At 43.6% G+C, this 20,849-nt stretch overlaps 1 protein-coding gene across 1 annotated transcript; it reads left to right on the top strand.

Annotated features, from left to right (window-relative positions):
- Positions 1–2,546: 2,546 nt before the first annotated feature.
- Positions 2,547–8,539, top strand: Lyzl4 (lysozyme like 4). The gene is made up of 4 exons (XM_026408117.1): positions 2,547–2,685; positions 2,783–2,932; positions 4,910–4,988; positions 8,470–8,539. The coding sequence occupies exons 1-4, from the start codon at positions 2,547–2,549 to the stop codon at positions 8,537–8,539; spliced, it is 438 nt and encodes a 145-aa protein (XP_026263902.1).
- Positions 8,540–20,849: the final 12,310 nt, after the last annotated feature.

The raw sequence follows: 20,849 nt of genomic DNA, 5'->3' as shown, positions 1-20,849 counted from the left end.
TAGTGAGAAGTGGATAGGTTTTGGAAGAACACCACAAGACTCGCTTTTGGATTGACGGCTGGGGAAGAGGAAAGAGGGAGGGCTCAGCATGCCTTTTATGAGTTGAGTTGGGGCCTGCCTTGTGGGAGACAGACAATATTGGCAGAAAATATTGTTTGCTTTGTTGGGAAATGCAAACAGCCTTCCCCACATGCATCGAAATTCAGTTCACTAACAACACAGGGTGCAAACAGGGCTCAGAAAGAGCTAATGTCCACAGGACATCTAGTGCTCTGTGTATTTAACTCATTTACTCTTCAACACAATTAGGAAAGCACTATTTTAAACTGTCATGCATGAGAAAATTAAGGCACAGAGAGGTTGAGGAACTTGTCTGAGATCAACTGACATCCTCATTGCTGAGAGGAAAAGCTGGAATTTGGCCCCAGGCAATCTGAGTGCCAAGTCTGGGCTCACAAATGCCAGACCCTCCTCCAGACAGCAGCTGGTGTGGTGACCATGCCTGCACCCAGCCACGCAGCTTGAAGCAAATAGTTGCAAGCACAATTTTTGTTGCTTATGAATGTACTTATTTCTCACTTTTACCCATATTGGAGATTTCCCTGTTCTACATAGGAAGCAATTTTAGCCCCCAGAGGACATTTTGTTTGTCACATTGAGGGAGGGGAGCTACTGGCATCTGGAAGCCAGGTGTGCTCCTAAAGAACTCCAATGCATAGGTCCATCCCAAGAACAAGGAATTTTCCAGTGCAAGTGTCAAGGCTGAGGACCCCTGTGTGGGTAAATGCAACCCAAAGGCATGCACTCGTGTTTTTGGATAGTGACAAACAGGATGTGCAACTGATTGTCCAATTGATAGACATTGACAAAGTGTCAGGGGCCGTGGGGGAGTTTCCAATTGCTTCTATTTCTTTTTCTTTTTGGATACCAGGGATTGATCTCAGGGGTGCTCCACCACGGAGCCACATCCCCAGCCCTATTTTGTATTTTATTTAGAGACAGTTCTCACTGAGTTGCTTAGCACCTCATTGTTGCTGAGGCTGGCTTTGAACTCGAGATCTTCCTGCCTCAGCCTCCTGAGCCGCTGGTATTACAGGCGTGTGCCACTGCGCTCAGCCTTCCAATTACATCTTGTGTGAGGAATGGGACACAACACAAAACAGGTCAGTCATCTGCTAGATGTCATAGAATGGACTGAAGAAAATAGGGGCTCAGAGGAGAAAGGGAACTTTCACAAAAGATCCATCAGCCTTCAAGGAGTAGGCATGTGGGGTGGAAACATTTGGGTAGGGAAAGGCAGAGTAAGGTAGGGCCGTATGGATGGGGAAGAACCAAGCATGAGGGCACCAGGTAAGACCTGGCAGGTGCAGGGCCAATGGGGAGTGGTGCCAGGAGGTGCAAAGAAGGAGCACAGTGAGAATTCTGGGTTTTCTGAATTGGTTCCTCCTGATAGAGGGTGGGCAGGGAAAATCCTGGTGGTAGAGGGTTTGGAAAAACAAGTGTGATAAGGAAGAGGGAACCAGCAATGTTACCTAAGTGATGTGTTTTGAGAACACACTATGGTGCACATCTGTAATCCCAGCAGATTGGGAGAATGAGGCAGGAGGATCATGAGTTCAAAGGCAGCCTCAGCAAAAGTGAGGTGCTAAGCAACTCAGTGAGACCCCATCTCTAAATAAAATACAAAATAGGGCTGGGATGTGGCTCAGTGGTCAAACGCCCCTGAGTTCAATCCTCAGTACCCGCCTCCAGAAAGAGTCAATTCTCCAAGGCACCCCACAAATGACCCCCTTTTGGAGGTGAGGAAGCAAAGGCCTAAGAAGCCAGTGAGTCATCTAGAGTTACCCAGCTAATAAGGGACGGGTCTGGGCTGCATCTTGATGGGTCTCCTTCTGTAGACAGTCAGGAAAAAGCTCAGTGGAGTCTGGTTTGCAAAAAAAAAAAAAAAAAAAAAAAAAAATCTGGGGAAAAGACTGTGCAGAGAGTAAGATCACATCTTGGGGACATATTTAGAGCTAAAAGGCATCCGCGAAACAAATTCAACATGGCAGAAGTGTTTGAGTGCCAATGGTGGAATCAGGATATATGACCTTCTTTTCTCTTTTTCTGTTTGCCAAACTGTGTTTGATGACTTTTTCCATAAAGGGGAAGAAAGAAGCCACTGTATCTGATGTCAGAGTGAAGGGAGTGAGACACAGCCCAAGAAGACAGTGGGTTTGTTGGAGGGAAAGAATCAGGGAGGAGGGGAGACTTCAAGGGTGCAGTTTCTTTAGAAAACAGGGGGTCAAATAAGGAGAAGAGGCAGAGAGCCTTAAGTGTCCCAGGCTTGTAGTGACACGAGGCAGGGAATCAGGATAGAGGAAGGGAAGGTCAGGAGAATTTTTTATTTTTGTACACACCGAATTGTATACTCCTTTCTCCACCCAGCACAGTGCCCTGCTTCTCCTTGGAGGAACAATGTCCTTGTGATCTTGGTAGGAAATTACCTGAGACTCCATCCACTTTCTTGGCTTCTGTTGTGCTGGGCTGCCAGGAGCCTGGAGAAGATGAAGGCATCCGTGATGCTCTTCCTCCTTGGCTACCTCATGGTTCCAAGTGGTGCTCGAGTCTTGGGGCGTTGCACCGTGGCTGATATGCTCTACAGAGGAGGCCTGGATTATTTTGAAGGTTACAAACTTGAAAACTGTGAGTAGGATCCCCGATCCCCCTCTGTCCTCCTTTCCCTCCATTCCCTGCCCAGGTATCCCCAGCTCCTCAGACCACACATTCTATTCCATCTTAGGGGTTTGCCTGGCTTATTATGAGAGCAAGTTCAACCCCTCGGCTGTGTATGAGAATGAGATTACTGGCCACACTGGCTTCGGCCTCTTTCAGATCCGTGAGGACCTGTGGTGTGACCATGGCAAGAATCTCTGTGGTGTGTCCTGTTCTGGTAGGTCACTTCTTTTCATTCCATGCTGGTGCTCCGGGGGCTGCGGGGTCACACTTGGAGGTTGGCCTTCTCGATGACCAGAGTTTACATGCTGGGAGGAGGCAGAAGGAGGGATCTGGGTTAGGCCATATCCACCAGGGGGAGGCTGGGCATTGCCCTGCCAGGGTGGACGGTGAGAAAGGACCAGGCGAGTCAGGCAGCTAGCTGGGATGGAGAGATGGAGACCCACATCCCACGGGTAGAGAAGCTCCTGTGTAGAGGAGTGCGGAGGCATTGGAGCCCACCCAAGGCTGAAGGGCGGGAGCAGAGGGTTCCCTGTGGGCCTGATGTCACCCACACTTGACCATTATTCTTTTCTTTGGGGAGATGGATGCTGCCTAAAGCATAGGTTTAATGGTCACTGTGCACCCAGGTAAGGAGGTACATTGGAGACCTCCACACCAGGCCACGAAGCCAGATGACTGCACTATCAGGATAAAGTCCTGGAAGTGAGGACATTCTAGACAGAGAGGGAAGCAGTTTTCCCTGGGAATTTGTAACCACAGCCAATTAGGATTCACAAGCAAGCGAGTCACCACCTAGAGGGACAAGAGCCTGTGCCAAGCACTGCAGGCAGTTCAAGAGGAGCCCTATGCCTGGAGGCAGGGTGGGGACAGAAGGAGCGCAGGCTTTGAGGCCACTCAGAAGGTTGGCTCTGCCTCTTACAGTTGTGTGATTTGAGCCTCAGTTATCCGTGAAATGGAGATGATGGTAATAATACCCACCTCATGAAGCATTTAGGCGCTTCGGTGTATGTCAAGCGCTGAGCACCATTTCTGGCACACCTATGGCATGGGGCTTGGGAACAACACCTTCCCTTTTTTCAAGGATGGGATGAGGTAGTTGAGATTAGGGTGTGTGTCTGCCTGCCTGACTGTCTGTCTGTCTACATGCCATAGGCCAGCACTGACAAAGTGGCGTTTATTCAGAAGAGGGGAGCTGGCACATGGGCTAGTGGGCCAGGGAGACTTTTAAGGACTGCAGTTTGGGATGAGCAGATCTGGGTTGGGAGATGATCTGAACAAGGGGCACGATCCCTAAGTTGTGGGTCTCCTGGGTGGAGCACACTCCTGAAGGCCACTGTCAGTCTCCCACCCTCAGCCTGTCCTGAACGTAGGGTTGTAGAAAGCGACGGGATAAGATTATGGAGTGGAGAGGGGGGCTGGGCACCACTGGACTAAGCCAGGGGCTTGGGGTTCAGGTTTACAGGCAACTTGGAGGCAAGTGATGAAGTGATGTTTAAGGAAAAAAACTATGAGCCTGGTTCAGGGAAAGGGGAGACTAGAAGGATGGGCGAGAAGACAGGTATTGCAAAATCCCAAGTGGGAGGTCTTGGCTTCCACCTCAAGGAGGGACTGGTGCATAGACAGGTTGGTTCTTCAGAGGCATTACTGGCCCCTCCCACATGCTGTTTCCTGTGCCTGGAACAATTTTCCTTTGGTGACTCTCTCAATCCCCTTTCCTTACCTGCCCCCCTAGATGTCCCATAGCCCTTCCCTGGCCCTTCAAGTCTGAATCACGTGCCCCTGTTAATTGCCCGCCCATCAAGCTGCCCCATCCTTCCAGCTCCATGGATTACAGTTGCCTCTGACTCTCCTCTCCTCCAGCCTGCAGGTTCCATGAAGAGGGGTAAATGGTATTATCATGCCGGCCACTGTCTCTCCACTGATTCTCATGGGACAGCTGACATATATGTATATCTTTAATGGACAAATTGTCTAAATTATAAGGGAAAAAACCTAATGGATTTGCTTTAAAAAATGACAACATTCTGCTACCTTCTGGTATTTCCTGAAAAAAAAAAAAGAATCTAGAAGTAGACTGACTCTTAGAATTACATGAAGCCTTTCTAGTGAGTCCTCCCTGCCTTCCCCACGTCATTCCGACTTAGCCGTCACAGGGTGGTGTGATGTCATTCCAGTGTATTCTCTCCTGCAGAGTTACTGAATCCGGATTTAAAGAAGACGATTGAGTGTGTCAAGAAAATCGTAAAAGGAAAACAAGGAATGGGGGCATGGTAAGTGGCAGATCTTTACATGCCCCTGTTAATGACTCTCATGCGTTACCTTTCATCTTGAGCTCAACCAAGTCTTGGCTACTGCTCAACCCACCTCAAAGGCCACAGAAGGAAAGAAAGTAATTATCAGACAAATTGCCTCAAGATTTTCCCCAAATCTCGTTCAGGATTATATAGGATGCCAGGATGAACATACTTAAAATAACTCTCTCTTTTTATTTCCATATTTTTAAAATTTGTTTTAATTAGTTACACATGACAGTACAATGATCTTGACATATCATACATTTGAATCAGATGGGGTATAATTTCTCATTTTTCTTTAAAATTACTCTCTGTGTATATCCCTGATTATTTCTTTCTTATAAATTCTTACAAGATTTTTGAATACTTTTGAGGTACTTTTAAACAATTTTTAAGATTATTTTTGTTCTTTTTAGTTACACATGGCATAAGAATGTATTTTGACATATCATACATACATGGAATATAACTTCCCCTTCTTGTGGTTGTACGTGATGTAGAGTTTCACTGGTCATGTATTCATATATGAACATAGAAAGTAATGTTTGATTCATTCTACTGTCTTTCCCAGTCCCATTTCCCTTCTCTTCTCTCCAATTCCCCCTGTCCAATCTGGTGAACCTCCACTTCTTCCTACTCCCAGCTTATTGTGAGTCAGCATCCACATATCAGTGAGAACATTTGGCATTGGCTTATTTCACTTAAAATGATAGTCTCCAGTTACATCCATTTGTGGCAAATGTCATAATTTCATTCTTCTTTATGGCTAAGTCATATTCCATTGTGTGTATGTACCACATTTTCTTTATCCATTCATCTGTTGAAGGGCTCCTAGGTTGGTTCCATAGCTTAGCTGTTGTAAATTGAGCTGCTATAAACATTGATGTGGCCAGGTCGGTGTAGTATGCTGATTTTAAGTGCTTTGATTGTATGAGGAGGGGTGGGATAACTGGGTCAAATGTGATTCCATTCCAAGCTTACTTTTGAGGTTCCTGATAGGTATTGTGAAATGACTCTCCAGCAAGCTTGTACCAATTTGCATATCTATAAAGAGTTTAGCAAGTGCCTCTTTACTGATCACAAAACCTTTGCCATTTGAAAGGTGAATAACAATCATTCTTTTTTTTGGGGGGGGGCACTATATATGATACTCCATTAGGTATTTCCTTCTGTTTTTTTTAAATAGTGATATTCTTTTGTGATTTTTTATTTACCCTGTCCCTGTCCTTTGCCCTTTTTTTAAAAAAAGCTCAAGACACCAATATTGATTTGAAAGAGCTCTTTAAAGTTCAGCATATTAACTAACTCTTGTATATTTGTTGCCAAAAATAACTGCATCTCTTAATTTCCCCTTTTGCCAGGTATTTACACAGGAGAGTCTTCTAAAATGTTCATGGTTGGGCCTGTGTCTGAATTCTCTTACTCAACATTATATTTGTTCATATTGTCACAGGTATTTTTTGGTCATAACGATATTCTCTTTTTTTTTCCCTAAGAGTTTTACTGCTTTGCCTTTCACACTTGACTCTACAACACCTTTTTTTCTTTTTCTTGACTTATTGCTTTTGCTGTAATCTCCAGAAAATGCTAAATAGATATGAGGATAGTGGCATCTTGTCTTGTTCCCAATCTTACAAGGAAGAAATTCATATTTTGTAATTTATTACATGTGATGTTTTACATTTTCTGAGCTATTCTTAGTTAAATTGAGAATGTTCCTTTCCATTTCTATGTAGTTACATGATTTTTTGCTACAAATACATGTCTAATTTGGGTTACTTCACTTTTAGTTTCTTGGCAATTCTGTGTTAACTTATCCATCTTCTTTTTAAAATTCAAACTGCTGTCTTTCTTTCTAAAAGTATCTCTTTAGTTTTTTCCAGAGGTCATGTCTGGATATATCTTACGGAGGAGTTCAGTTTTATGAAATTTACTTGTGGATCCTGCAGTATGTTGTTTCCGGAGGAAAGTTCCTCCAAATTTCTTCTTATTTGCTCTTTTCTGTGTCCTGTAAATTAGGGACATCTCTGTGTGAACCATTGTTTTCAGGTTTGTTATTTGTATTTTGACTTTGTTTATAGTATTTTCACTCACACGAGTTTCATAATTTCACAAACTTAAATCCTTCAATCTTTTCTTTTGCAGCTTCTGGGTTTATATGACATTTCCTTCTTAGAAAGGTCTTTCATACTCTTAAGATTATAGAGAAATTGAGCCCATTGCTAGACAATGCTAGACAAAATAAGCCCTATATTGAATTGTTTTAAAATAAATTAAAAATATAATTTTAACAATTTTTGTTTTTGTGCTTAAAATTTGGGCCCCCTTGAAATTTATTTGGGTATTAAAAAAGCCGGGATCCAGCTTTATATTTTTTTAAATGATTAGTCATTGGTCTCAACACCATTTATCCATTAATCCATTTATACCCGCTAACTGAATAGATTGCCTATGAAAGTGGATGTCCCCTCATTAAAGTTAACTGTTTCCTGAATGCTTGAAACACCTTTCATACATGGTCTTGACTTTCCAATTAATTGGTAAATGTGGCTGACCTTCTGGGGTAAGCACTAACAAACTAATGTCATCTTTGTTGTGTGTCTGGTCCTTACTTGCTCAGGCTCCAGGTGAAGTGACCTCTCATCAAGCTAATAGGCAGCCATGGCTTTCCCAAAGCTCAGATGGGGGCCACTCTTCAAGGTCAGGGCAGACAGGGGGCAAGTGGATCAAGAGCTGGATATCCCAGGAGTCCCTTCAGCATTGTTTAGCCCTTGGTGTTCCTGAAAATGTTTGTTTGTGTGTGTGTGTGTGTGTGTGTGTGTGTGTGTTTTCTGCTCTTCTCTATAGCTACAGTGGGGAGAGGGGGATGTGTTCCCTTCTTCCAGGATGGGACTCTCTACCCTGGAAGACCCCTGGAGGCCTGTCTGTCTGAGTTCGCTGCAGCTAAGCTGGTACCTCCCCAGCCCGTAGCTGGGTGCTAGCACTGGGTGGAGAATGAGCAATAACTCTTAGGGGCACCAGGAAAAAAAAAAAAAGATTGGAGAAACTCAGTTCCTTTGTCCTAGGAGGATTGGGGAGTTGAAAGGTATTTAAGAAGTGAAGTAGGTGCACGGAAAGGTGAAAGGGGGCCTGGCCCAAGGACAAGTGTTCTGGACACACCATGTGACCAGTCAGAACTTCTCTAAAGCTCATTTCAGAGAAGCTAATCCTTACCTTGAAGGATTGAGGAGAACTTTGTGGTTCACGGTTCAAGCCCCTCTAAACCATCAGGGGCTTAAGTTGCAAGGTGAGAGTGGTATGGACCTGGGACACCAGCCTTCATGTCAGGGTATCGTGTCTCCAGGGGCCAGGCAAGCAGTATAAACGGACTGGGCTGGGGTGGGAACCCTGGGATCCTGAGCGCTGACTTGAAGGAGTCCTCCCTCCTGATCACTCTCCCTGACCTTCCTCTCTGTAGGCTCAACTGGACCCGGAACTGCCAGTTTTCTGACACTCTGTCGCGGTGGCTGGATGGGTGCAGGCTGTAGTTCAGAGGTTCTGCAACACTCAGAAGCTGCATCTTGCGACAGAAGAGGCTTCTCTCTTTGCCGCTTCACTTAATCCTGATATTATCTCACCACTTGACAGCTCGGGATGGACAGGGGGCAGGTTTGCTTTATTCAGGGATGTGGGATACAGAATAAACCAAGTTTGTTACTCATCTTGGGCCCAAAGGTCTGCAGTTGTGTATCATGATGCTTGGTGTGATCACCATGATTTGCCCTTTTCGTGATTTATTATTTAATCTCGGATGGAGGATTTGGAGGAAGGAAGCTCTCTGGGAGACCAGATGTGTCCTCAAATGCCAATATTAAATAGAGAAAAGAAGAATAGACACAGTGGGGGGAAAAAGGAATCAGAGAAGAGAGGAAGAGAGGCTGGGGCAGGCAGGGCCTCCCATCCCTTCCCTGGGACACACAGGTACAGTGAGGAGACCACGAAATCCTCTTTGTTCTACGGAGAAAATCGAGAGACAGTTGCTTTCTTCCTCTAAAATTAAATTTCCAAGAATTGTAAATGACACTCGTATTGGATAATTTTTTAACTTATAGAAACATTAAAAAAGAGAAAAGTTCTCCTATGATTTCAATACCTCAAATAATCACTCTCACAATTTGTTTTCATTGGTTTCTGATCTTTTTTTCTGTATAAGGTTTTTAATCTTTTTGAACAATGAGAGGTTTGTTTTTTCACATTTTTTTTTTTTTTTTGGTACCAGGGATTGAACCCACGGGCACACTTACCATTGAGCCACATCTCCACCCCTTTTTATTATTTTTATTTTGAGTAAGGTCTTGCTAAGATGCTTAGGACCTCGCTAAGTTGCTGAGACCAGCCTTGAATTTGCAATGCTCCTGCCTCAGCTTCCGGAGCTGCTGGGATTACAGGCCTGAGCCACCACCCCGCCTTCTGTTCCTCCCTTTTTAGAAGGAAAACAAATATGATAACAAGCCTTCCTCCTTGGTGTCTTTTAATTTTAAGCAGAAAGAGGTCTATTTCAGAAGCCCAGGATGGAGCAGCATGTACCAGCTTAGGCTTTCTGGATATACCTACTAAGATCTGGTAGCAGCTGCAGCAGCAGCCACAGAGACAACTGCTTATCAGAATAAGGTCACCTATGGGACCCAAGCCATGATGGGCTACGGAAAACATAATCCTTAATCGTTCAGACCTTGGACAAGAAGGAAAGTGCTGGAACAGTGTTGAGAGGATCTGTCTGCATCATCTGCCTCCCCGTGTTGTCACAGAGTCTTTAAAATGAAAATGTAGTGACAGTTACTATTCCGTTCTGTGAATATGCCATATTTCATTTGACTTTCTCCCTGCATTAGATTTTTAGGTGTTGCCTTTTAAAAAATCATTACAAAGAGCACCATGGTGTCTGTCTGGTGCTGCCATTTTATTATTCTTATTTTTTTCTTTTCTTACGTTTTAAAAATCATACCAACAATATATATTAAATGAAGAGAACTTGGAGAGCTAACCCGAAAGTCATAAATAAGGGAATTGAAAATACCATCACCCCCTCCTGGAAACATGAGTTTGCCTCATTTTTTGGTAGTCAAAGTTGAGAGAACCCCAACTTAGAGATGGGTAGAGTTAAACTGTATGTGCGCGCACATGCATGCAATTTTTCCCCTTTAAGAATGGACTACTGCTAACTAGTTTTATATCTTGCTTTTTTTTTCTATTTGCTTAATAATATGTTATGGTCTAATCTTTCCACGATGACACCAGGAATACCAGCACCATTAATGACCATCCACTATCCCACTATATGGACAAATTATAATGTAAGTAACCATTTATTGCTCTTCTTTTCAAGCTGGTGATAAACAAGTTAGGGAATCTTACAGGTAGGCAGGGCCTAGAGCAAGTCTGCGCTTCTCTCTGGCTGCATTTTGGTCACTTTGAGAAAGGAGAAGAAATGGTTCTAAGTTACAATTCCAGGGCAGAACTTTTATTCAAGTTCAGGATTGCTCCGTCAGCTTGATCCAGTGCTGTTATATGGCTTTCTCTCCTCTCTAGAGGACAGGGTATGACATATCCCCCCGCCCCCCCCCATGACATAATTCATGCAGTAAAATTCCTGCTGAAGGCAGCTCTTCCTATGGGGGTCAGTGAGAAGCCTTTGAGATCTCGAGAGTGATTTTTTTTTTTTTTTTTACATCTTTGTTGAGTTCAGAATCTGCAGTGTTTCTGAGGGAGGTGTCTCAGGAGTGATAAGGTGCCTGATCTCAACCCAACTTTAACCCAGACGTGAATGACAACCTGTGACTGATTAAAACACTATCTTCTCAAGAGCCAAATCCAACATGCTGCCGCCTCCTTCCAGCCCATTACTTTTGCTGCTGCTCATTGTCCCCTAATGGCCACTTGTGTCAACATGGGCATGAGGCTCGAGGACAAAGCAAATGTTAATGTATTGATTGGAACCACCTCACTGAGTTTTCCCAAGGGCAGCTCCTGGCAGGGGGCTGTCCTCTAAAGCCCACTGGTGCTGGCCATGACAGGACTCAGAATCGTATCTCCTCGTCTGGTTTATGGCAGGACCAAAGCTAGACTAGAAAGTCCCAATAACAATGACTCCTGCTAATTTTATTTGTATTACCAGAAGCTACCGTATTCCAGTTTTACAAATATCACCCATAAACCTTTACATACAATATTTCCAAATTTTGCAACAACCTCACAAGATAGATATGAATTATAACTTTATACAGATAGGCAAATGGAGCTACATAACTCGGCTTCACTCTATGCTGGTAAGTGATGGAGATGGGATGGGTGTCTCCTCAGAACCTGTAGCCCTTATTTATAGCCCCTCCAAACCCAAGGAGGTGTATTGATGTTAACTCTCAATCCATCCATTAGCTAGAAAATTGAGTTTCCAGTTTTTTTTTATTAAGATGTCACACTATAGAGATATTGGGCAACTAGCACAGGGCAATGGGTCATTGTCATGGTGTTCAGTCCCAACACTGGGAAATGGAGGAAACTTTCTCAAAAGTACAAAGTCAGTCAATAGGGCGGGCAGTGTGGTGATCTATAGCATCTCCAAATTTATGTCAGAATAAAAATCAGCTCATTAAAAAGCTGATTCCTGGGTCATGCCTGGACCAGCCAAATTGTGTCTGCAGGAGTGGGGCTCAGGAGCATGCATTTTCACCAAGTATCTCCAGACAAATCTGTCTCTGGGAGTCTGAGCACCGGGTTGAGGAGAGTCTAAAGCCACAGGACTCATTCCTGGCTCTGCCACTTACTGTTGAACCACTTTACTCTCTGAGCTCAGTTTTCCTAGCTGTGAATGACCCAGGCGGGTGGTGGTATTGAGAGAGTGGCAGTCAGGTGATGGGGGTCTTCCAACACCTGAGCCCTTTCCTACTTCTCAGACCTGTGTTAAATTTGTTTGGAAATCCACTGCTCCAGATCTGCCATCAGGAGGGGAGGGCCTGTGTGTGTGTGTGTGTGTGTGTGTGAATGCACACCCATGACTATTATCCTGAGAGTATCCTGGCCAGGTCTGTTATTGGAGTATGGAGACTATAACTGTCTCACCCTCAGAACACTGTTTCAGAATCCCCCTTAAATAGAGGGTGTTTTTTTTTTCTTTTAATCTCAAATCCTACATACTTCAGGGGCTGGAGATGAAACACACAACCCCCTTCTCATTGCTGCTTTCTCCTTGCTCCAGAAAGTTCTCTGGCTTCTTTGAAGCAAGTGTTCCCCCTCCATTCTCTGTCCCTGTCCCTCATTTGTGGAAGATTTTGGCTCCTGACTCATGGTTTTTCCAGCCCTATTGGGGTCATCATTTTTGGTGCTACCAGCACCTTGGCATCTCAGTACCTCAGGGCCATCACCTGCAAAGATTTTTATCTTCTACCTCATTTCAACCCTCACTCCCAATGCCATACCTTGGCCTTGTTGTTACCAATAACTCCACCATCTTCAAAAATCTCAGGTGTAGGTGCCCCCTCTTTGCGTATCCTTCCATTCCGTGAACAGTTGGCTAACTTCACTTCTTTGACTCTGCTGTGGTCTCTAAGACGTGACACTAGCACCTCACTGTCCTTCATGTCCCTCATCACCTCACTTCTCTTCTGGATCAAATTCCAAACTGCTATGATAATAATGTCATGTGTGCACCCCACCCCAGTCCCTTCTCCTCTCTCTGACCTATTCACCTGACCACTCAATCCCAGTTAAGCCCAATTCTCTACCTACTCTGATTTGTACCCCAGTAGCTGTACATATCTGGATAAGAAGAAGAAGAAGAAGAAGAAGAGGAGAAAAAACAAAAAACAAAACAACAATCCCACAAAACCATATGGAATGGTGTCACTTTAAATTCTTAACAACCATCATAAAATGGACCTTTACATTTCCAATCTTTTAGATAAGCATTTCACACTTTTTCTCCTCTCTCTTTGAATCTCTAACACCTCCTCCCTCATCCACCCTCTTCACTGATGAGATTGCTTCCTATGTCACTGAGGAAACAGAAGTCATCAGATAAGACCATCTGCAGGCTCCTGTAAACACCTCTGCTCACCCACATACTCTGCCTACCTACCCTATCATCTTTATGGATGAACTGGGTTTAAATTTTTTTTTTTTTAGTTGTAGGTGGCCATAATACCTTTATTTTATTTATTTTTATGCAGTCCTGAGGATCGAACCCAGTGCCTCACACATGCTAGGCAAGTGCTCTGCCACTGAGCCACAAGCCCAGCCCTATGGATGAACTGTTGATGCCCCCAAATAAAAGGGCTCTCCCTTCACACCCTGGCCCCCGGTCCCCCTTGCCTACTCTCAGACTTGTCAAGAGACAAGTCACGTGGGGTCACTTTCCCCTCCTGTTCGATTGATAACATTATCATAAAACATATTGTAATATCTCTCAGCTTAAAAGCCTCTCTCTTGGCCTCAGATTTCTTGCCATGTCCTCAAAGGACTCCTCAAAAGAATGGTCCAACTTTCCTCTTGTCCCTCCCTGACCTTCCATTCTCTCTCAGATCCACTTCACTGCAAGCATGTTTATTGGGGCCATCGGTGACCTACTTGCCCCCAAATCCTAAGGCCAACTCTCAGCCCACATCTTACTCTCAGCGGCATTTGACGATCACTCTCTCTCTTCCTACAACACTCAATTCACCGACTTTGGGGACAGTATACATTCCTGGCATTTGTCCTATCTCACTGCTCCTTCACCTTCTTTGTTGCTGTCCCTTCCTGTTCCTGGTCACTGTTAGGCTTCAGTCCTCAGAACCCTTTTCTGTTTGAATCTACACCTGACACTAAATAATTGAGTATGTTTTTTCCCTTCCCCAAAGTTTCCCCAGGAACTAAATTCATCAGCAAAAATACTCCTTCTGGACACCTGTACATATGGGACAAGAGCAGCAGAAAACAAAATTCAAAGGGGTTCAGCGATCTCAAGTGCAATCTTCCTTGTCCTCACATTGCTGATTCCCAGGGATGTCCCCTGTCTCTGGGCTTCACAGCAGCACAGTGGTGAAGCATCTCAGGAACAGAGTCTGGTTATGGTAGTGTCTGACAGTGAGCTGGTTATGTAAGTATGTAAGCATGCTCCAACCCTATGACCAGCCATAACCATTGAAATCCCCTCTCCCAGGCTCCAACAAAACCAGGTGCAAAGTGTCAATCAAATTATTTTATTCAATAATGCCGGCAGGCTGGTTCATCTCATGCCAAAGCAACTTACCCAAGGGTGGAGAGCATCACTTTTATTTAGTTAATATGTCCTGTGGGTTCCTGGGGCACCATGCTGGTAGAAAGCTCCCCTCAGGGCTTTCTAGAGGCTTCATGGAATTTGTTGCTGGCAACATTGGCCAAAGAGCTAATGGAGAAAAGTCAGCTGGCTCTAGGTTTTACTGCAGCAGCTGTGGTGCAAGGAGTCAGAGAGCTGCTGCTATTTCCAGGATGTCTAGCACTTGTGGGAAACTGCTGTCAACTTCCCAATCGCTCAGCAGGCTCAAGTGAGGTGACCGGTAGGGTAGACAGTCAGTGTCAGCGGCTCAGGAGGCTGAGGTAGGAGGACTGTGAGTTCAAAATCAGCCTCAGCAACTTAGCGAGGCCCTAAGCAACTCAGAGAGGCCCTGTCTCTAAAGAAAATCTATAAAAGGGCTGGGGATGTGGCTCAGTGGTTAAGCACACCTGGGTTCAATCCCTGGTACCAAAAATAAAAAAAACAAAAAACAAAAAAATGGGGACTTGTGAGGTGTGGACATGCGCCAGCTTCTGCTGGGTGAAGCATGGCAATTGCCACCCTCTGTCTTCTAAATCGCTGTGAGTGTGAAACCTACACTGTAACTGAAACCAGGTTGGTACAGATTCCTCCAGGCCCCGGCTCCTACACCAAGGAAGAACACAGAAGCAGGTGTAAGCAGAGCTGAGTACCAGGGACAGTGTCCTGGCCATTTGTGCTTTGAAATGAATGAACACTGCAGCTTTCAGTCCCTCGATACCGTACTCCCCAGTGGACAGGGTTCTCCTTGGATGGCCCTGGGGGCCTCAGGGGTGCACTCCCTTGCTTCACCTCTCTGCCACCCCCCTGATTCCCAGTGTCAGGGCCACTGTCATGTTGCTTAGTGACTCACTTTTGCAGAGGCTGGGCTTTGAACTCACCATCCTCCTGCCTCAGCTTCCTGAGCTGCTGGGATTACAGGCGTGAGCCACCATGCCCAGCTCTATTGTCATTTTTTTACAAGACATTCCGCCCACACTTGGGTCCATTAAAAATAAGGGCTCTCATACTAGCCTAACAAGCCTGATGACTTTTTCAGTAAATGGGCAAACTTTTGCTGGCGATAGTTCCTATCCCATAGAAGCTGTCTCTTTAGTGCCCAGTTCAAGAATGAACTGTTCAAGAACTGTTGAACTCTGCTGGCATCCACAGCTCTGGGCTCTCTGGGGGCCTCTGTACATCCCATTTAGCTTCCTGAGACAGCCCGTGAATGACAAGTCATGTGGCGAAAAATTGAGCCCCTGAATAATCCCTAAACCCTGGTGGAGGGAACGTGGCTGAATCATTGGACAGATGCATGTCCCTGCTGCGGCTTCCCTGCGATGTTGTTGTTTTCACTCTTGAGGTCAGGATAAAATCCAGGTTTGCACAGTTCCTGGGAAACTGTGGAGGTGTCTGATACCATTTGATACCCTGGACAGGTAAAATGTTCTTTACTTGCTCTTTGGGTGAGGGGGGACATTTATAACTCCCGCCCTGCATTTCATCCTCACATTATTTCCTGCATCAGACTTACTCTTTGTCGTTTTCTCTGGCAATCTCCTCTCACAAAGGAGCCCCACTTACCTGGGTGGTGACCAAGCAGGAGGTGAAAGAAGAGGTCTCCCACCGCATCTTCCCTCCACAGCCTGTGCTTGCTACCATGCGGTCACAGGAGAAGGCTATGTGCCCCACAGGTGGGAAGGGTCTCCCTGGCTTCGCTGGCTGAGTGAAACCTGTCCCAAAATATTACTCGGCCACAACGAAGAATGACTTTATGACATTTGCCGGTAAATGGATGGAAGTGGAGACAATCATGCTAGGTGAAGTAAGCCAATCCCCCAAACCAAAGGCTGAATGTCCTCTCTGATATTGGATGCTAACACACAATAAAGGTGAGTGAATAGAAGTTCATTGGACTAGACAAAGGAGGATGAAGGGAAGGGAGAGGAGATGGGAATAGGAAAACCAGTAGAATGAACCAGATATAACTTTCCTATGTTCATATATGAATACATGACCAGTGTAACTCCACATCATGTACAACCACAGAATGGGATGTTATACTCCTTGTATGAATGATATGTCACAATATTTTCTACTGTCATGTATAACTCAAAAGAAAAAAGAAAAAAATTAAAAATATATTTATTTTTAAAAAATCTGTTCCAACTATCATCTGGAGAGAGACATCCTCCTGAAGTCATAAATAGGAAGGGATGCAGCCAGAGGCCAGGCTGGTTGGGAGAGGTGGTCTCTGTTGGAAAGAGGAGGACCTAGCAAAGGAAGCAGGGAGGTGGTGATGAGTGTCACTGAGGTGCTGAGGCACCGTCACTAAGCTAGGAAAGCTGGACAAGTTTCATGTTCTTGGTATGCTTCCTCTCCATCTTCCCTTTGATCTCTCTGAAAGCCCTCCACCCTATGCCCATCACCTGTCCAAAAGGAAATCAATGGAAGCAGGGAGCCAGAACCAAGCGAAGATAGGTATGGAAACTGTATGTTTCATTTAATGGGTCCCTTAGGAGGCTCCAGGCTCCTTCACAGCAGAAGTTAGGCTCTATTTATAAGAGGGTATACTGCAGCAGGATCACACTCCTGTCCTCCACCTTCCCCCATGGGTGGGTGCAGCATGATGGCCCCCACCAGAGGCAGCCCCTCCATCTTGGACTGTCCAGCCTCCAGAACAGTGAGCCAAATAAACTTCAGTTCATTGAAAATGTATGCAACCTCAGAGACTCTGTTTTAGCAGCGTGAAGGGACTAATAGATCTTCAAAGGCAGAGAGGTGTCAATAATACAGGAAGACTTAGGCTCAGAAAGTTTCAATAACAACAAAGTTCACACAACTAGAAAGCAGTCAGGTGGAGGTTTTTGAAACCTCTGAGTATAAAATCATGTAATCAGCAAATAATGATCGTTTGAGTTCTTCTTTTCCTATTTGTATTCCTTTAACTTTTTTCATCTATCTAATTGCTCTGGCTAGAGTTTCAAGGACTATGTTGAATAGAGTGGCGAAAGAAGGCATCCCTGTCTTGTTCCAGGTTTTAGAGGGAATGCTTCCAATTTTTTTCCCATTTAGAATGATGTTGGCCTTGGGCTAAGCATAAATAGCTTTTACAATGTTGAGGTATGTTACTACTATTTCTAGTTTTTCTAGTGTTTTGAAAAAACTCTATAATGAAAACTACAGAACGCTAAAGAAAGAAATTGAAGAAGATCTTAGAAAATGGAAAGATCTCCCATGCTCTTGGATAGGCAAAATTAATATTGTCAAAATGACCATACTACCCAAAGCACTATACAGACTCAATGCAATTCCAATTAAAATCCCATCATCATTCCTTATAGAAACAGAAAAAGCCATCATGAAATTCATTTGGAAAAAAATAAGAGACCCAGAATAGACAAAGCAATCTTTAGCAAGAAGAGTGAAGCAGGAGGCATCACAATACCAGACCTTAAACTATACTACAAAGCCATAGTAACAAAAATGGCATGGTATTGGCACCAAAATAGACATGTAGACCAATGGTACATAATAGAAGACACAGAGAGAAACCCACATAAATACAGTTATCTCATTCTAGACAAAGGTGCCAAAAACATACACTGGAGAAAAGATAGCCTTTTCTATAAATGGCGGTGGGAGAACTTAAATCCATATGCAGCAAAATGAAAATAAACCCGTCTCTCAAAATGCACAAAACTCAACTCAAAGTGGATCAAGGACCTAGAAATTACACCAGAGACCCTGTGCCTAATAGAGGAAAAAGTAGGTCCAAATCTTTATCATGTCAGATTAGGCCCTGACTTCCTTAACAAGACTCCTAAAGTATAAGAAATAAAATCAAGAATTAACAAATGGGATGGACTCAGACCAAAAGGCTTTTTCTCAGCAAAGAAATAATCAATGAGTTGAAGAGAGAGCCTACATTTGGGGAGCAAAATTTTGCCACACGTATATAAAATAGAGCACCAATCTCAGGATATATAAAGAACTAAAAATACTTAACATCAAAAAACCTAACAACCCAATTAATAAATTAGCTAAGGAGTTGAACAGACACTTCTCAGAAGAAGATATACATTCAATCAACAAATATATAAAAAAATGTTCAACATCTCCAGTAATTAGAGAAATGTAAATCAAAGCTACTCTTAAGATTCATCTCACCCCAGTCAGAATGGCAGTTATCAAGAATAGAGACAACAATAAATGTTGGCAAGGATGTGGGGGAAAAGGCACACTCATACTTTGCTGGTGGGACTGCAAATTGGTGCAACCACTCTGGAAAGCAGTATGGAGATTTCTTAGAAAACTTGGAATGAAACCACCACTTGACCCAGTTATCCCACTATCCGTCTTTACCCAAAGGACTTAAAATCAGCATACTGTAGTTCACAGCCACATCAATGTTTATAGCAGCTCAATTCACAATAAATAAACTGTGGAACCAACCTAGATGCCCTTCAATAGATGAATGGATTAAGAAACTGGTATATATATATATATATATATATATATATATATATATATATATATACACAATGGAATATTCTCAGCATTAAAAGAGAATAAAATTATGGCATTTGTGGGTAAATTGATGAGTTAGAGAATATCACGCTAAGTGAAGTAAGCCAATCCCAAAAAACCAAAGGCTAAATGTTCTCTCTGATAAGTGGATGCTGATCCATAATAGCGGGGGCATGGGGAAAATGGAGGAACTTTGATGGGGCAAAGGGGAGGGCAGTGTGGGGAGGGGGAATGGGGGAAGGAAAGATGGTGGAATGAGATGGACATCATTACCTTAGGTACATGTATGACCGCACATATGATGCAATGCTACATTGTGTACAATCAGAGAAATGAAAAGTTGTGCTACAATTGTGTACAATGAATCAAAATGCATTCTGCTGTCATATATACCTAATTAAAATAAATAAATTAACAAAAAAGTGGTCAGGGTGGGATCTGAGACCCAGATCTTTTCAATTTCCATCCCCCCATACTCCTGGGCCTCCCATGGTACTGCAAGAACAGTATCTCTTCCTTGGTGAGAAGGAGATTCACTTACTTGAAAAGAGACAAAAAAGACTGTATGAATCTCAAGAGCTCTGATTTAATAAGGTTAATTTTTTATGTACTTATTGCAGTGAAAAACATTAAGTGAGTGCAGTTTAATTGTGTCCTTTAATAATTGATTCTTTCATCAAGTTATATAAGCTCATAATACAAAGAACAAAATAGGTTTTGTAATGAAAACAAGTACATCTTTCTTCTCAGGGAAAAAGAAGCATGTTCAACTCTTTGGGCTAATGCTTTGGGTATTATTTCCAATTCTCTGAAGAAAATGCTCTTATTCTACTTGGTTTGTGTGGAATTGGGATTGTCTTGTATTCGGAAGATGGAGATTCATCTAGCTTTGCCTCTGTCCTGTCGTCCTTCCAGTACAATCCAGATCTAATTTGGGTTCTGCTGATGTTCACCTTCATTTGGCTGTAAAAATGCTCTTCACAGCCAAGCTCAAGTATTCCGTGATTACTTCCCTTTCCAGAAAAGTCCGTTTTCCTCTTTAGCAATCACTGTTTCTGCTTGTTTGCTTGCTTGGTCTCTTATGTACTTATTACCCATTCAACCTTGACTTTGCTCCAGTGGTTCAGTTCTCCTCTTAGGATGTTCATGTTATTGGTTTTTTTCCAGTTCATCTTTTTTGAAAAAAATTCTCCCTCCTGGAGATTCCTGACACTCAGGTCTTTCCTGCTCTCTGCACCCCCCCCCTCCCACACCTGCCATTCTGGATTCTCCCTTTATGACCATCACTGTTGCTCACTCCTGGGTAGGAGCCCTTCCTTCCTCAAGCTTATGTCTCCCTCTTTCTTGGCTTACTACTTTGCTTTATTGGAACACATTCTCCTTTAACTTTTTAAAATGTATTTATTAGTGCATTAGAGTTATGCATAATACTGAGTTTATTATGACATAATCATATGTGCATGAGATATAATTTGCTCTGCTTCAGTCCCCAGTACTTCCTTTCTCCCTCCTCTCCTCCCTCCCTCTACTCTACTGTTCTTCCTTCTATTTATAGTTTTTTTTTTAAATTAGTGTTTTATAATTCATGCTGTATAGACACACATAGAGGTGAAATTCACTGTGGTGTATTCATATATGTCCATAACATAATTTGGTCAATTTTGTTCCACTGTTCCTCCCTTTTCCCATCTCTCCGCCCTCCCCATCAATTCCCTTCCTCTGTTCCACTGATCTATTTCTCTTCTATGTTCATGGGAATCCCTCATCTCCCCCCCCCCCTTATTTTGGAAAGCAGTATGGAGATTCCTCAAACAATTTGGAATAGAATTCCATGTGACCCAGCTATCCCACTCCTAGGTATTTACCCAACAGAATGAAGGTCAGCGTACTGTGATACAGGCACAGCCCTGTTTTGGCTGCATAGTTCACAATAGTCATGGAAACAGCCATCAACAGATGAATGGATAAATAACATAAACCAGGGCTGGGATTGTAGAGTGCTGGTCTAGCACGTGCAA

The sequence above is a fragment of the Urocitellus parryii genome, chromosome 3 (genome assembly GCF_045843805.1).
Source record: "Urocitellus parryii isolate mUroPar1 chromosome 3, mUroPar1.hap1, whole genome shotgun sequence".
In the NCBI taxonomy this organism is placed as follows: Eukaryota; Metazoa; Chordata; class Mammalia; order Rodentia; family Sciuridae; genus Urocitellus; species Urocitellus parryii.
Note: the sequence above shows the minus strand (reverse complement) of the source record. Positions and strands in the feature narration are given on the sequence as shown.

Coding starts and splice junctions, on each gene's coding strand:
- Lyzl4 (XM_026408117.1), top strand. CDS start 2,547: ATGAAGGCATCCGTGATGCTCTTCCTCCTTGGCTACCTCATGGTTCCA. Junction 2,686..2,782: donor AGGTTACAAACTTGAAAACT/GTGAGTAGGATC, acceptor ATTCCATCTTAG/GGGTTTGCCTGGCTTATTAT. Junction 4,989..8,469: donor AAACAAGGAATGGGGGCATG/GTAAGTGGCAGA, acceptor TCCTCTCTGTAG/GCTCAACTGGACCCGGAACT.